The 15,755-nt window shown below is 42.8% G+C and overlaps 1 protein-coding gene across 2 annotated transcripts in view; it reads right to left on the reverse strand.

Moving 5' to 3' along the window:
* The window catches only part of LOC137375223 (opsin-3-like), a 112,385-nt gene that overhangs the window by 60,626 nt on the left and 36,004 nt on the right, over positions 1 to 15,755 (reverse strand). For both annotated transcript variants that reach the window (XM_068042056.1, XM_068042057.1), the window contains one exon: positions 15,363 to 15,691. In XM_068042056.1, the coding sequence (XP_067898157.1) occupies positions 15,363 to 15,691 (329 nt within the window). The remainder of the gene's footprint in view (positions 1 to 15,362; positions 15,692 to 15,755) is intronic.

A 15,755-nucleotide genomic window follows, 5' to 3' on the forward strand; every position in this document is an offset into this window, starting at 1 on the left:
AATGGTGGATTTGGAGACTGGCTGCCAAATATTGAAGAGTGCTCAATACTCCAAAGCTGATAATCTCTACTGAGATCAGCACAAGAATATATATCAAATACAAGAGGATCAAACTGAGTAAGAGAAGAAGATAGGCTAACAAGATAGATGCTAAGGTAGAAAACTAGTAAAAACATGTGACTTCAGTTCCGCATTACACAGTTGACTTTTAATGCCTTCATCAGTCCAGGGGGTGAGCAATAAATACTGCTTTACTAGTGTTGTCCACATCCCAAGAACAATTAACAGAGTAAGCATAAAACCAACACTGAAACAAAAATCGATATCTATCCAGATTGCTGCAGGTTTCATTAAACCAATAGACACTATTGGTTTTACCTGGTGATTGCTTTTCTGAGATTAGTGTACTTACATTCTTTTCATCTTACAATGATGATACAAATTGATCAAATAATTCGAGCAGCAGATGAAAATTCTTTCTTTCACACAATGAACTAGATTTGAAGTGGAGTAACTATTGTTCCATTGGAAAGTAAAACTAGAATATTACATCAAAGCAAGTCAAGCTAATTGGACCTTATCTAATTTCAATTAGATATTGGGAAGAATTTCCTCATTGCAAAGTTGTTACAATATTGGAATAATGTGTCAGTAAAGGCCTAAGAATAGTCTGGAAAAGTTAGCTACTATAAAAATGAATGCTTTTTAAAAATTCATTGATGGGATGTGGGCTTCTCAGGCCAGGCCAGCATTTATTGCCCATCCCTAATTGCCCTTGAACTGAGTGGCTTGCTAGGCCATTTCAAGTGCATGTAAGAGTCAACCACATTGCTGTGGATCTGGAGTCACATGCAGTTTAGACCAGGTAAGGACAGCAGATTTCCTTCCCTAAAGGACATTAGTGAACCAGATGGGTTTTTACAACAATTGACAATGGTTTCATGGCCATCATTAGACTACTGTTAAATTTCAGATTTAATTGAATTTAAATTCCACTTTCTGTTGTGGTGGGATTTGAACCGACATCTCCAGAGCAATACCTCAGCCTCTAGGTTATTAGTCCAGTGACAATACCACTACACCACCAACTCCCCTGATAAGCTAAATGGACTTTTCTTGTCCTTGGCTTATGTTCTTATGCTCTGACTGAACATTTAAGACATTTAGTTTATTTCAGTGCTTTTGAAGAAGCAGCTATCCATGAATAAAATAACAAAGTACTTGAGCAGTTATGTAACTGTGTGATTCCCTACACTGTGACTGTATCCAGCCATTCAGCACGATATACTTTGACCATTTTGAAGTAAAACATGTTAAGATACAATCGCCTTGGTTCTAAATTTGTCCAATTTTTCTGAGAAGACAGTTAGATTACTGTCAACAATGGAACCACTGTATGCAGACAGTTTAAAAATGTCAGGGGTCAATTTCCAAAGGGGTTCTCCTGCTCATCTGCTGTAATTTCAGTGGATGAGCTGTGGAAACCCTGGAAGAATGGAGTAAATAAGTTTGGGCAAGATTAAGGGTTAAATTGTGTGGTGAGGCCTACCCCCTCTTCACCACCTGACCAGCATTTCCCTCCCTCTCCCACCAGGACCTTTGTTGACTGCTGCATGCAAATAGCAATGATGGTGCATGAGCTTGGGTCCAGGTGCACTATCTTTTCTTTTCCATCCCTGTTACTGCTACTTCCTGGCTTTGCCATCTGCAGGATAATGGTAGGCCCCAGGAAGTAGAGGTGGAAGCCCAGAGTCCCCCAGTGGAGAGAGGGGGCTTGTAGCAGCCTACTCTCCCTCCAGTTGGTCACAGAGACTTAGGAGGGAATTTTAACCCCCAAGAATAGCTGGGTTGGGAAAGGGGGTGGGGAGTGAATATTTTTGATTTTTCATCCAGGACCACAACCAGACTCCAACATGGCAACTTCTGGGTTTAACAAAGGTGTGTTTGGATGCTGGTGAAAAATACCCTAACGTCGGCAATTTCCCAATTGGTTGTAGGTGTGTACCTATTGGCACAATTAACGTCCTGAGGAGACATTAATGCAATATCTTTAAATTGATTTTAACTTGGCTCCAAATTTTACTTGAGCAGGCTGGGTCTCCTGGACTCATAAAACTGATCAGTGAAACAGAGTCCCGATTGAACACCATTTCAGGTGGGTATTTAAACTTGTCATTGCCTCATCTGAATAAAAACTCACTTATTGCTGCTGGTGTCTCAGTTCCTTCTGACAAATGTTTGGTTGAGAGTTCTTGTGTGGATACAGCTTTTTTTTTACAACCTTTGAGGGTTTCAAATTGACAAAGATAGGAGGCATATTGGATCAGAAGATGCAAGCTCATCAGAAGGTGTAGTGACAACATGATTGGTGGGAGCAGCATATGCACAGGAGGAAGGTGCCCAGGAGAGGGGCCAAGGTTTGCAGGAGGCACTACCCATGTCACAGGGTTTACAGACTGAGGCTGAGCATCCTTGACCTCTCAGAAGAGTCGTGCTTCCACAGGCTGAGGGTGTCATGTTGCAGCATCCTACATGAAGACGTGCTCCCTGCTGGAGCTGTTCACCATGTATCATCAGTAGCTGTGAAAGTGAGCACTGCCCTCAACCTTTCCCAGTTGGTTGCACATAAATGCCTGAGGCATGTCACTGACAGCTTGTTCCGTAGCGAAGGCAAGAGCCAGAGTAAACATACACTCGGATTCGCTTCCCTGGCTAGATTCCCACAAGTACAGGGTGCCATTGACTGTGTGGCAATTCGAGAACCACCACAGCAACCAGATGTTATTATGGACTTTTGGCCATCAATGCACAGTGTTAATGAATTTTATCAGCTCTCTAGGGATGGGCAAGGTGGCGGGGGGCCTCTAAAATTGCGAGGGAAGGTGATGGGTGGCATGCCCATCACCTTCCCAAAGCCTTTCAACATTGTCAGGGGTGGGGAAGGCCAAGGACAGCCTTCCTGCCCAGAGGCTAATTGAGGCCCTTAAGGGCCACTTCCTGCCACTACGGGCATTTTACCAGCAGCGTGTGGGCCCTGCACCTCGTAGAGTGTTTGCCTAGTAACACTAGATGGCCTCCGTGTGAGCTGGTGGGGAACGCCCTCCTGCTTGGGCAATCTGTGGCCCACAGAGTGCCCCCGGCAGTAAAGGCCAGTCCTGTACCAACACTAACCCACTGTCCTCAACAACCTACACCTCCCCCATCCCTCCATCCCTTGCTGTGGCCTGCCAGACAAGCCGCCCCACTTATCTCTTCTCTGGGGGTCTGTGGCTGCTCCTGGTGGCTCTACTGGGGCTGCTGAGCTGCTGGCTCATTGATTGGCTGGCAGCTCTTGGACATGGGTTCCCCATCCTTAAAGGGATGGGGACCCTGTAATGAGTTCTTTATGTTGGCTGATGCAACATAAATGAGATGGATGGTGTCCAGTTGGTTGAAGATCTCAAGCAGGCTTATTACAGCGAAACTATTGTACAGCACAGAGCAAACCATTTACAGAACCTTACTCTGGGCGTTACAGTTGCAGAGTGACTTTGGTTTCGAGTCACATGACTACATTGTGGTACTTAGCTCATTAGCATACTAAGATCTCATCATTGGAGTGTGTTCTTTCAAGTCTGCTGTGTGCAATTGGAGTACTGCACACTTCTCTTAGTTGGCTTTGGTTCTTTCTCAACACTGCTCCATTAGATTTTGTAATCTCATAGGACCTGGGCTCACTGCACACTTTGGATACCTCTGCGGGTAACCATGCTCTCGTTGTGGGGTGTATGACCCTAATGTTTTGTCCTACGTGTAGCTGAGGTCATTCTGCCCCTGTGTGTCAGTCACGTACCACCTTCATTCTCCCTTGTTTTTCGAGCAGTGTCTCCTGCATCTCGGAGAATTTAGACAGATGATGGTTTGGCAGAGTCATTCTCACTTGTCTGCCAAACATGATCTCTGCTGGTGACGGTAAGCTCATATCCATAAGTGTAGCTCTGAGGTATAACATGGCAACATGAAAATCTTGTTTTGTTGTCCTACACTTCAGGATAAGTGTTTTGACTGTGCGAACCATTCACTCGACAACACTATTATATCTAGGGTAATGTGGTGAGGACTTCACAAAGTTTACACGCCATTTGGTGCACATATTCTTGAAAGGTTTGCCTGTATACTGTGGCCCATTGTTAGAAATGATTTGTTCAGGTGCAACGAACAGACTGAATATGGCACTCAATGTATCTACGATGACTGCACTTGAAATGTCTTTTACCTGTCTGACAATTGGAAATTTTGAGAAATAATCAGTGACTTAGATAAGGTTGTCTCCATGAACAGAAAATAGGTCACTGGCGATGTTCCACCAAGGGTCTAACAGAATCGCATGACGGTGTAGAGGTTCTTCAAGATACTGTGGCTGGTGTCTCTGGCATGCCTCGCACATCCTCACAAATCTTACGATGTCACTGTTGATCCTTGGCCAACAAACAGTGACTTATATCAGTTGTCTTGTTCACTCTATGCCCCTTTGGCCATGGTGAAGTTGTGACAAGATGTCCTGTCACAGAGCTTTGGGCACAATCATTTGTTTTCCCTTGAAGGTGACACCTCTCGCGATACCAAGTTCATCTCTGTAAGGCCAATAGCATCTGAGAGTTTCTGGCACCTCATATATCATGTCAGGCCAACCTCCTATGATGACTCTCCACAGTGTCTTCAGTTGCGGGTCATTAGCTGTTTCTGATTGTAGTTGGTCACATTTGTGCTGACCAAAATGCAATAAATCGATCTGAACACATCTTCCACCTCAATGTCCATACTGTCTACTTGTATATCCAGTGGAACTTCTTCATTCTTGCTTGGGTTTGGCAATCTGCTCAGTGTACCCGACCATTTCAGTACCCGGGTTCTGGCAGACGTCGAAGTCGTACTCAGCATGGGTAGACAGCATGGACATTGAGGTGGAAGATGTGCTCGATCAATTTATTGCATTTTGGTCGGCACAAATGTGACCAACTACAATCAGAAACAGCCAATGACCCACAACTGAAGGCCCTGTGCAGAGTCATCATAGAAGGTTAGCCTGACACTACCTACCTGGGAACAGGCTATTTTAGATCTAGTAATGTGTAATGTGGTAGGATTAATAAGACATATCGTAGATATCATAGTTAAGGATCCTCTAGGGGGTAGCCATCACAACATGGTAGAATTTCAAAATCAGTTTGAGGGCGAGCAACTTGGGTCTCAAACCAGTGTCATCAACTGAAACAGGGTAATTATGGAGGTATGAAGAAAGAGTTGTCTAAAGCGGGGTGGGAAAATAGACTAAGGGGAAGGTTAGTGGATGAGCAGTGGCAGACATTTAAGCAGATATTTCATAACACTCAGCAAAAATTTATCCCGGTCAAGAAGAAGGACACGATGAGAAGGATGAACCACCCATGGTTAACAAAGGCAGTCGAGGAGAGTATCCAATCAAAAATTAAGGCATACAAAGTGGCTAAAACTAATGGTAGGCCAGAGGATTGGAAATTTTTTGGGAAACAGCAGCAGATGACTAAAAATCCAATAAAGAGGGAGAAAATTGATTATGAAAGTAAATTAGCAAGAAATATAGAAACAAACAGCAAGAGCTTCTATGGGTATATAAAAAGAAAGAGAGTCACTAAAGTGAGCCTGGGACCCTTGGCGATGCGATTGAAGAATTGATAACGGGGAAATGGCAGATCATTTAAACTAATATTTTGCATCGGTCTTCATGGTAGAGGACACTATAAACACCCAACAGATATCAGATTAGCAAGGAGCTAATGGAAGGAAAGATCTTGTAACAGTCTCTATCACGAGAGACAAAGTATTTGATAAACTAATGGGACTAAATGCAGACAAGTTGCCAGGATCTGATGGCCTACATCGAAGGGTTTTAAAGGAAGTGTCTGCAGGGATAGTGGAGGTATTGGTCGAAATATTCCAGAACTCACTGGATTCCAGGAGGATCCCAGGGGATTGGAAAACCGCTAATGTGATGCCCCTGTTCAAGAAGGGAGGGAGACAAATCGTAGGAAACTATAGGCCAGTCAGCCTAACATCAGTCATTGGGAAAATGCTAGAGTCCATTATTAAGGAAGAAATTGCAGGACATTTAGAAAAGCTTAACACAATAAAACAGAGTCAACATGGTTTTGTGAAAGGGAAATTATGTTTGACAAATTTGCTAGAGTTCTTTGAGGATATAACAAGCAGAGTGGATAAAGGGGAACCGATAGATGTAATGTATTTAGATTTCCAGAAGGCATTTGATAAGGTGCCACATAAAAGATTATTGCACAAGATAGGGGCTCACGGTATTGGACGTAATGTATTAGCATGGATTGAGGATTGATTAACTCACAGAAGACAGAGAGTCGGGTTTAATGGATCTTTTTCAGGTTGGAAAGATGTAACTAGTGGAGTGCCACAAGGATCAGTCCTAGGGCCTCAATTATTTACTATCTATATTAATGACTTGGAGGAGGAGGCAGAGTGTAATTTATCCAAATTTGCTGACGATACAAAAATAGGTGGAAGGGCATGTTGTGATAAGGATATAAGGAATCTGCAAGGGGATATAGATAGGTTGAGTGAATGGGCAAAAACTTGGCAGATGGAGTTTAATGTAGGAAAGTGTGAGGTCATGCACTTTGGTAAGAAGAATCAAAAGGTAGACTTATATTTAAATGGAGAGAGACTCCAAAAAAGTGCAGCACAGAGGGATTTGGGTGTTCTTGTGCATGAAACACAAAAAGTTAGCATGCAGGTGCAGCAAGTAAGTAAGAAGGCAAATGGAATTTTGGCCTTTATTGCTAGGCGGTTGGAGTTTAAAAATAGGGAAGTCTTGTTACAACTGTACAGGTTGTTGGTGAGGCCGCACCTGGAATACTGTGTACAGTTTTGGTCCCCGTATTTAAGAAAGGATATACTGGCATTGGAGGCAGTTCAAAAGAGATTCACTAGGCTGATTCCTGGGATGAAGGGGTTGCCTTATCAGGAACGGCTAAACAAGTTAGGCCTTTATTCATTAGAGTTTAGAAAATTGAGGGGTGAGCTTATTGAAACGTACAAGATTCTGAGGGGGCTTGACAGCGTAAATGTTAAGAAGATGTTTCCACCAGTGGGGGAATCTCAAACTAGGGGACATAGTTACAGAATAAGGGGACACTCATTTAAAACTGAGAAGCGAAGGAACTTCTTTTCTCAGAGGGTAGTGAATGTTTGGAATTCTCTACCCTACAGAGTTGTGGAGGCTAGTTCACTGAAAGTATTTAAAGAGGAGGTGGATAGATTTTTGAAATACCAGGGAGTTGAGGGCTATGAGTAGCTGGCACGAAAGAGAGGTTGAGGTCTGGAGCAGATCAGTCATGATCTTATTGAATGGCGGAGCAGGCTTGAGGGGCCAAATGGCCTACTCCTGCTCCTATTTCTTATGTTCTTATGTTGACATGGTAAATGAGGTGCCAGAAAACCTCAGGTGCTTTTGGCCTTACAGGGATGAACTCGGTATCTCGAGAGGCATCACCTAAGAGTCGCTGTAGTCGAGGTGGTGTGCTTGTCAATGGTTTGTGCCAGATCATCTCCAGTTGTTTCTGGTCAATTTCATCATGAGATGCTTACTGAACAGGTAGGTGTGGAACCTTGTGATCCCAGACACCAGCTCTATGAATTGGATTGTACTGGGGTTAAGCATTTGCACCCAAATGCACTTGATTTGCCATCCTGCAGGATGCATGTTTCTAACCCTTTCAGTGAGGCATCGACTTCCAGGATTGTCTTCTTCCTTGGATCGTAGTACTACTGCAGGGTACAGATTTCTGCTGACAATGCTTGTTTGAGAGACTCAAACATCTACTGATGGTCTTCCTGCCATACAAATGGTGTGTCTTTCTTTAAGAGCTCTCTCAGTGATGGTGCTTTGTCAGAGAAGTTTTGAATATATAGCACCAAGAAATTGAAAAATCCAAGGTATCACTGTAGATCTTTGTCTTGTAGAGTAGGCATATGCCTTACATCTTCGATTTTGCCTGGGCCAGGACGGATTCCGCAACTGGAATAGATGGAGCCAAAGAAATTGATCTGACTTACGTTCACCCGACACTCCTTGCTGTTAATAACGAGCCCTTCACGATGAGCTACTGCCATCAGTGAATGGAGATTTTGATCATGTTCTTCTTTGGTTTTGCCCATTACCGCAATGCATATACAGCCAGGCACGTTTTCTATAATTCTGTCCATATGCTGCTGAAACTGATCGTGACTGACAGATAAGCCAAAGGTTAGTCTCTGGAAGCAATATCTTCCAAATGGTGTCCTGAAGGTGGTGACTTCTTGAGATTCTTCAGCTAGGTGTACCGACCAATATCCACGTTTGGCATCCAACTTGGAGAAGAATTTGGCTACTGTGAACTTGGGATTCAATTCCTCTAATGTTGGAATCTAGTGGGGGCATCTCTTTAGGGAGAGGTTAGATGCCTCAGATTTAGACATACTCTGATTGCTTCATCCTTCTTCAGTATGCACCAGTCTGTATAATGATGCTCACGATGGATGATGCCATTGCATTCCAAGTCATCTAACTCACTCTTAAGCTTTTCTTATATGTGCACAATGCACTTTCTGGGAGGGTTGACTGCTGGAATTGCATCCTCTCTGAGGTGTAGTATGGCATTGCCTTTGAAATTTCCAATGGCGTTGAACCTGTCTGGGTACATTTGTTGTAGGTCATGGACTGACTCATTGCGGGTACTCTTGGTCTCTTCTGCTGTAATGGGTACCTTGGTGACCTCATGGATGGTGATGATGTTGACGTCCTTACCCGCTGGTAGTCCTGCCACTGCTGGTCCACTCGTGTCTACCAGGTAGAATATTTGTGCTTTCCATGCCAACTTGCCACAGCTGGATTACATCGTTAGTGTGCCATTGCAAGGAATGGGTGACCTGTTGTTTGCAGATAGCTTTGCAGTTGTCAGTTGTATCATTGATTTCCATGACTCTGGTACACATCCTTCAGGATTCGGACTGGTAGGATACTTGCACTGGTGCCCGTGTTAATAGTAACCCTGAGTGTATGTTTCCCAGCTTTCTTTGGGTACATGATGTTAATAGTGGCGAAAGCTTCCAGTTATTTGACTTCATCAACATGATGTGTCAGGTTCACAAAGTGAAATATCTTCTCATCTTTTGACTGAGAATTGCTTCTCTCTGAGTCTTGTCTCAGGTCCGTTTTGCTGTGGACTTCATGTATCGGTTTGCATTTATGCAGGTCACTTGAGCTCTCCTTGCTGTTGTTGCCCTGTTGCTGTACCTGTCTTCTGTTTGCTTGTGTCCTATTATGATTTATGGCTGCATCTTTGGAGCCAGATTTCTTGCATGGGTGGCCCAGTGTCCTTTTGCACTGCATGCCTTGCGCAGCTCTTGAAATTCAGGACAATTTAGCGGTGAGTGGGACAAACCACACTTACCACACAGCTTGTTTGCTCTTTTTGACTTGGCTTTTGTACCGATACTATTGGCTGCACCTAGTGCTTGCAGATGCTGTTGTCCAGCTACAATGGCTTCATATTTCCTGCCACCTTCCAGCAGTGCAGTAATGCAGTGACCTTTCTTTTTCCCCAAGAGGGCTTTCTAAAATGCTTCAATGGGTGTTGAGACAATGACCAGCTCCATTAGTCGCTCTGGCAGCTCAGTTTGTGGAAAGTTACATTCATTGCCCTTACCACGGCATCTACTGACATACTGGTCTATTGATGCCAGTGGCTGTTGCCTGTAGAACATCAATTCCAGGCGGTGAATTCAAAAATTCAATCGTAATTAGAGCTGCTCTTCGAGCACTTTCCATATCTTTGCAGGATATTTCTGTTCCTTTTCAGATAAGCTAGAGGTATTGATTCTGTGCAATCCCTCATTTCTACCTACTATTAATATTTTCACAGCCTGTTTTTCTCATTCGGCAATCACTTAGTTGGTGAAGCATAACTGCATTCTTTGTTTGAAAAGTTTGAATTCAGATAGGCTATCAATGGCCTTCAAGCTCATGCTGGGAAATTTGGTACCCATCTTTCTGCTGTTCTTTTGCATAATACTTGCTTTAAGATTTGTCCTATGACTCTGCATTGTTTCCCTTTTAAGAAACTCTCTGTTATTCAGACTAGCTGCTTGGATTGAGAGGAGCAGGTGTTTTATAGTGTTCTGTGTTTATCTTGCTTGCAGCACTAGCTGTAGCACTTAAGCCTGTCTGTTCACACAGCTGTTCATAAGGCAGTTCAATTGTTTTTTTTTAGATTTTTTTGCGGCACTTAAGCTGACCTATTTACACAGCTGTTCATTAGGCAGTTCAATAGCTTTTTTAAAGTGTCTGTTTATATTCTTCATGCTCAAGTGGTTTAATGATATTTTTATAGCTGTGGCTGCTTGAAAGCTCTTCTTCAGGTTTGAGTGATTTAATGAGTTTTTTAAACTTTGGCTGTGTGGATGAAGGCTCTGCAGTGATCAGGGTTTTCCTGCGCTTTCTGCTATTGGATGGTTTCTGTAAAGGCACCGACCTCAATCAGCCTGGGAGAAGAATCGGGTATTCCCCTTTTTTAACGGAGTCTTTGGAATAAAACAATCTTTCAAGCACTTCAAAGTTGTTTTTTTAAAATAATGACTCACCCAATTTACTTATAGCCTGTTGTTCTCTGCTGTGTCTTCTACAGCTGGAGGTAAGTCCTTTCTTCTGTCCTCTTTTTGGGCCAGTATTTCTTTTGACTTTTCTCTCCAGTGGCTGTAGGAAAGGTCGTTATCAAAGCTGTTTTACCCATGGTCCTCAAGCTAGACTTTGTCTTCTCACCACAGCTGCCACCATATAACAAGTTCTTTATGTTGTCTGATGCAACATAAATGGGATGCATGGAGTCCAGCTGATTGAAGATCTCGAACAGGTTTATTACAGCTAAACTATTATACAGTACCGAGCAAACTATTTACAGAACTTTACTCTGGGTGTTGCAGTTGCAGAGTGACTCTGGCTTTGAGTTCATATGACTATGTCCTGGTACTTAGCTCATTAGCATGCTAAGATCTTAAAGGGACCTCATTTTTAAAGGCAATCATATAACAGACCCTGGCATTGGGAAGTTAATTGCCTGAGCACCATTAAATGTAGCCAGCGGTCCCCAAAATGGCTGAGGCGGGGTTCCACTCACCTTTCTAGTCCAGTGTCAGGTCCCCCGCCGGCTGCACAAAATTCAGCCCCTAATATGCAACCACAAGGAGAAGTTCATGCAGATGCGCCAGAATCCCTGGAAGCTGCCATGATGCATTCATACTGAGGAAAGAGCGGGGAAGTGAGAAATTTGGGGGAAGAGAGAGCAACTCTTGCTGATTTCCTCTCTCTCTCTGTAACCCAGGGATCACTGGGCAATGATCAGAAGCAGGAACTAAGACTTTTTTCTCCCCTGGGAGCAGACTTACCTGTGCTTCATAGGTGATGAACAATATTACCATCAAACTTGGCTCATGACCGTTGTAATTGATCCCCACCGATGAGACGGAGGAGTGTTTCATTAGAGCCACATGACCACCAATGGTGTTACCGAGCAAATTATTTGGAATGTTGAAGATGCCCTTCAGGTGCCGAGATCGGTCTGGAGCCACCATTCAGTGCTCATCAGCCAGTGTGTTGAAGTCAGCACAGAATTGTGCACTAGAGAAGATTGCAAATGAAGGAGGATGAAGGGGCTGATGTTCCCTCTCTCTATCCAAATTTCTCCAAGGAGTTCTTCTGCTGGAGAACAACCCCACCCTGCCTCAGTGTAAATTCCAGGTGGCTGTGAAGAGACGTGAAGCCCGGAAGTCAAAATTAATTGGTATAACCGAGTTGTAATTGCAGATTCCAAACCGCTCAGTTATCCTCTCCGGTTTTTCCTATTCAATTCCACCCCACACAACCACCCACCACCACCACCCCCACCCCCCACCACACCCCGGCTCAGGAGCTCCTTTCAGATTAATATCAAAGCCTTACTTGCTAAAGACCTTCAGGCAGCTTCTGCCCCTTTGAGCTCCCTCGCTATGAATTCTGCAGTGGCGTTCCCACAGGAGCACTACTGGAATTCTCTGCCTTTGTGCTGGCAAGAGTCCTCTTCAAGGTCGGAATCACACTGGGAGACTGCCATACATAAACAATGAGCCCTGACCCAGGACAATGAGTGTGGGCTGGGTGGGTACGGAAGAATTGGGGGGGTGGTGGGGGGGGGGGGGGGGGGTGGCTTTGTAGTCTTACCCTCGCAGAGCTCCAAGCCTAAGAGAGAATATAATTCTCTAAACTAGATATGTGTGTATAGGATTAAATGCAGTGTATGTTGAGGAGGATTATGCATTGACAGACAAGTCCTGAATTTCAATCGGATGCTCGTAATCTCCTGCTCTAACTTTAGTAGGAGAAATTTCTCCAAGGAGTTCTTCTGCTGGAGAACACCCCCACACTGCCTCAGTGAAAATTCTAGGTGGCTGTGTTTAATATTCATTAATATCTTAGCGTTTAAAAATAGCAAACAGGTATACTCATCCGACTCTTAGTACTGCTAAAACAGGGCATTATTTTGTCTCAAAAAAATTATAAGCACCTATGCTAACTACATCCTAGTTCAATGTTCACTACATCTCCGTTAATAGCAAGAGCAACAGTACTTTACCACTAGATTAAAGAAACAAAACCAACACTTAATGTATTCCTTGTCTCTAGTGGCAAGTGTATCCATTCATTTTTATTACAGTGTTGCCTCCAGAGGTATCAGAAGCTGATAAGAGATGTAATTTTGTTACTGACCATCTATGCCTTTGAAAACAAGCCCAATCTGTTACAAAGAAAATCCAAAGCTATCTGCAAATAACAAAGCAGCAAGTGGCTCTTCTTTAAAACATTTCAGCCTGGATTTTGCAGTGGTAATGACTGTGAAACGGTCAGATTCGCCATCATTACATCACTGAAACTGACAGCTAAATCCAGACTCTGCACATGTGGAAATCTAGAAGTTGCTGTCAGTGAGTCTAGGCTTCTCCAGAGGGTGCAATGTTAAGACATGTTCCCTTCGCTCTTCAGATTGCTATCAATGGAAATCAATTTCCACTCTTTCACTTAGCAGTTAGTCTCACTGTAAAAACCCTCAAAAATGTGACACCTTGTTGAAGAAGTTAACTGGGTTTTTAACAGCACATTAACTTCATAATTACTACTAAACACTCTCACTTGCCCTGAAAAGCCAATTTTATATTTGTGGAATGTCAAATTTCTCCACTATGACAAAAAAATTTACATTTTTAAAAAGATTTTTTTCCCCTTTTTTAGCGTCTATCTGAATCCATTGATCATCATTTATTTTGCTAACAGAAAAACTAAATTTAATGTGAAGGCTAGCAAATGTTTTTTAGCTTCCTGGTTTGTTTTGTGTATGAATACTTCAATGTGATTGGCTGCTTACCAGCTTGCTGACATCACTGCTGCTGCATGTCAAGACATCTCTTTGACTTGGAGCCAGATTTAAACTGCTGTTGGGAAAGGAGGAAACCATACCACAGACATTGCTAGATCTTTGCGGGCAGCTTACTTCAAAGTCAGCAGCAAGCGCCCTTGCTTTGCTGCTGACTGCAAAATCCAGGCCATTGAATACCATCTATCGGTTAGTCATAGAGCATCTCAAACAGAAAATGGGAACAGTTTGCCTAAAATAAAAACAGAAAGTGCTGGAAATACTCAGTAGGTCTGGCAGCATCTGTGGAAAGAGAAGCAGAGTTAGCGTTTCAGGTCTGTGAGCTTTCATCAGAACTCAATTTGTCTAACTGCTCTCCTGATCATCAATGGGCTGAGTGGACTGCCTGGTTTTCACTGTCAGAGGCTTGATAGTGGTTATGTAATATAACTGTAGGCGGCACAAGGCTATTCCAAGCATTGAATTCTGTCCCTCCCACTGACTTCAATTATGTCATACATTCCGACTGAAGGAAAGTTCATAATACTTTCTCAATCTTTACATAAGTATATTAAATTAGAAAAATATTCCTTAATTTTTTTACGAAAATGTTAAATTTCCCATCCAAACAGAAATCTGCCATTTTATGTCCCCTTCACTCCAGACTGTTCCATTCACAGCAATGAGGGCTGATCGTGTTGCAGAGCAGCTCCATTCATTTTATAACAAGACCACATGTACCACATATTGCATGCACTTGCACAACACTTTATTCTATCAAAACAGCGTTTTGCACATGAATAATTTTTTGGGCACAGTCCCTGTTCTTGCACAGCTAAACAGGTCGCACCATTTGGAACAGCCTATGAGTTGATTCTGAGCTGCTTGACCCTGGGGAAACATACTGTTGGCTGGATATATTGCTATGCTTTCCTGGTAGTGTGAAACTTTCTTGCTCTGGGTTTTGAAATGTATATCACTGAGTTTTCATATCCCCTTGTGTATTGAATATCAAGTCAATAACAGAGCAATAGCAAATTCTTGGGATAATGTTTCCACTTCTCAAGTTGCTCGCCCATCACGTTCCACACATTGGGGCATCATTTTGATTTTGGGCAGTAGTGTAAAATGGGCGATAGCAACTGGTAGCCTGTTTTACATTTCTCACAATTGTTTTTTTCTATTAGATACAAGATAGGCTGCCAATTCACTTTACACTTTCACACAATGTCAAAATTAATTCCCACACGCCTACACAGAATATACTCACACTATCACCCGATTCGCACTATCACTGAATGTCAAAATTAGCCCCATTCAATGTAATGGATGGAGAATCCAAAGGCAAAATCATAGAATGGGTGCAGCACAGAAGGAAACCATTCAGACCATTGTGGCCATACTAGCTCTCTGCTCCCTGCCTTTTCTCCATAGCCCTGCAATTTCTTTTCTCTTCAGATAATTATCCAATTCTCTTTTGAAATCCACAACTGAATTTGCCTCCACCACACACTCACCAGTGCATTCCAGATCCTAACCACTCGCTGTGTAAAAAAGATTTTCCTCATGTCACCATTGCTTATTTTGCCAGTTGTCTTAAATTGCTGTCCTCTGCTTCTCAACTCTTCAGTCAACATGAAGAGTTTCTCCCTATCTACTTTGTCCAAGTGGAACTTTTCCCTTGAACTTAATTCTGTTTTACGCAAACCAAATGGAAAACAATTTCTACCAAATTAATGGTGTTGTTCTATAGCTGTCAACAATGGAGCTCTGGAAAAAGCACCTTCTCATAATCCATTGCCTAATTGAGCATGCCCTCTACTTGAGGCCATTCTTAATGCTGGTACTGTAGTATCATGATGGGTCCTGGACAATAAAATACATGGTGTGACTTACCTTCTTCAGTGCCAATAGCATCTTTCCGTAACAGAATACTATCACCAGAAAGGGGATGACCAGACAGAAGATGAAGAGACACACAATATAAGACACATTGACAACATCTCTTGAATACCAGTTCACAGAACATGTGGTTCCTGGTCCCTCAGGTCCATAGCTACTCCATCCGAATAGAGGGGGCAAAGTCCACATCAATGAGTAGATCCAAGAAAATGAAATCCAAGCCAAGGCTTTGCTGTAGTCTGTCCTGTCAGCTTCGGTCAGTCCGGTGATTGTAATATAACGATCATATGAAAGTATAGCCAAAGATATTAGTGATACAGTACCTGTGAACAAAAACAAGCAAATTATTGAGTTTTTAGAAAAATATATAGAAATCTTGAAATTTTA

This window comes from Heterodontus francisci, chromosome 11 (genome assembly GCF_036365525.1).
Source record: "Heterodontus francisci isolate sHetFra1 chromosome 11, sHetFra1.hap1, whole genome shotgun sequence".
In the NCBI taxonomy this organism is placed as follows: Eukaryota; Metazoa; Chordata; class Chondrichthyes; order Heterodontiformes; family Heterodontidae; genus Heterodontus; species Heterodontus francisci.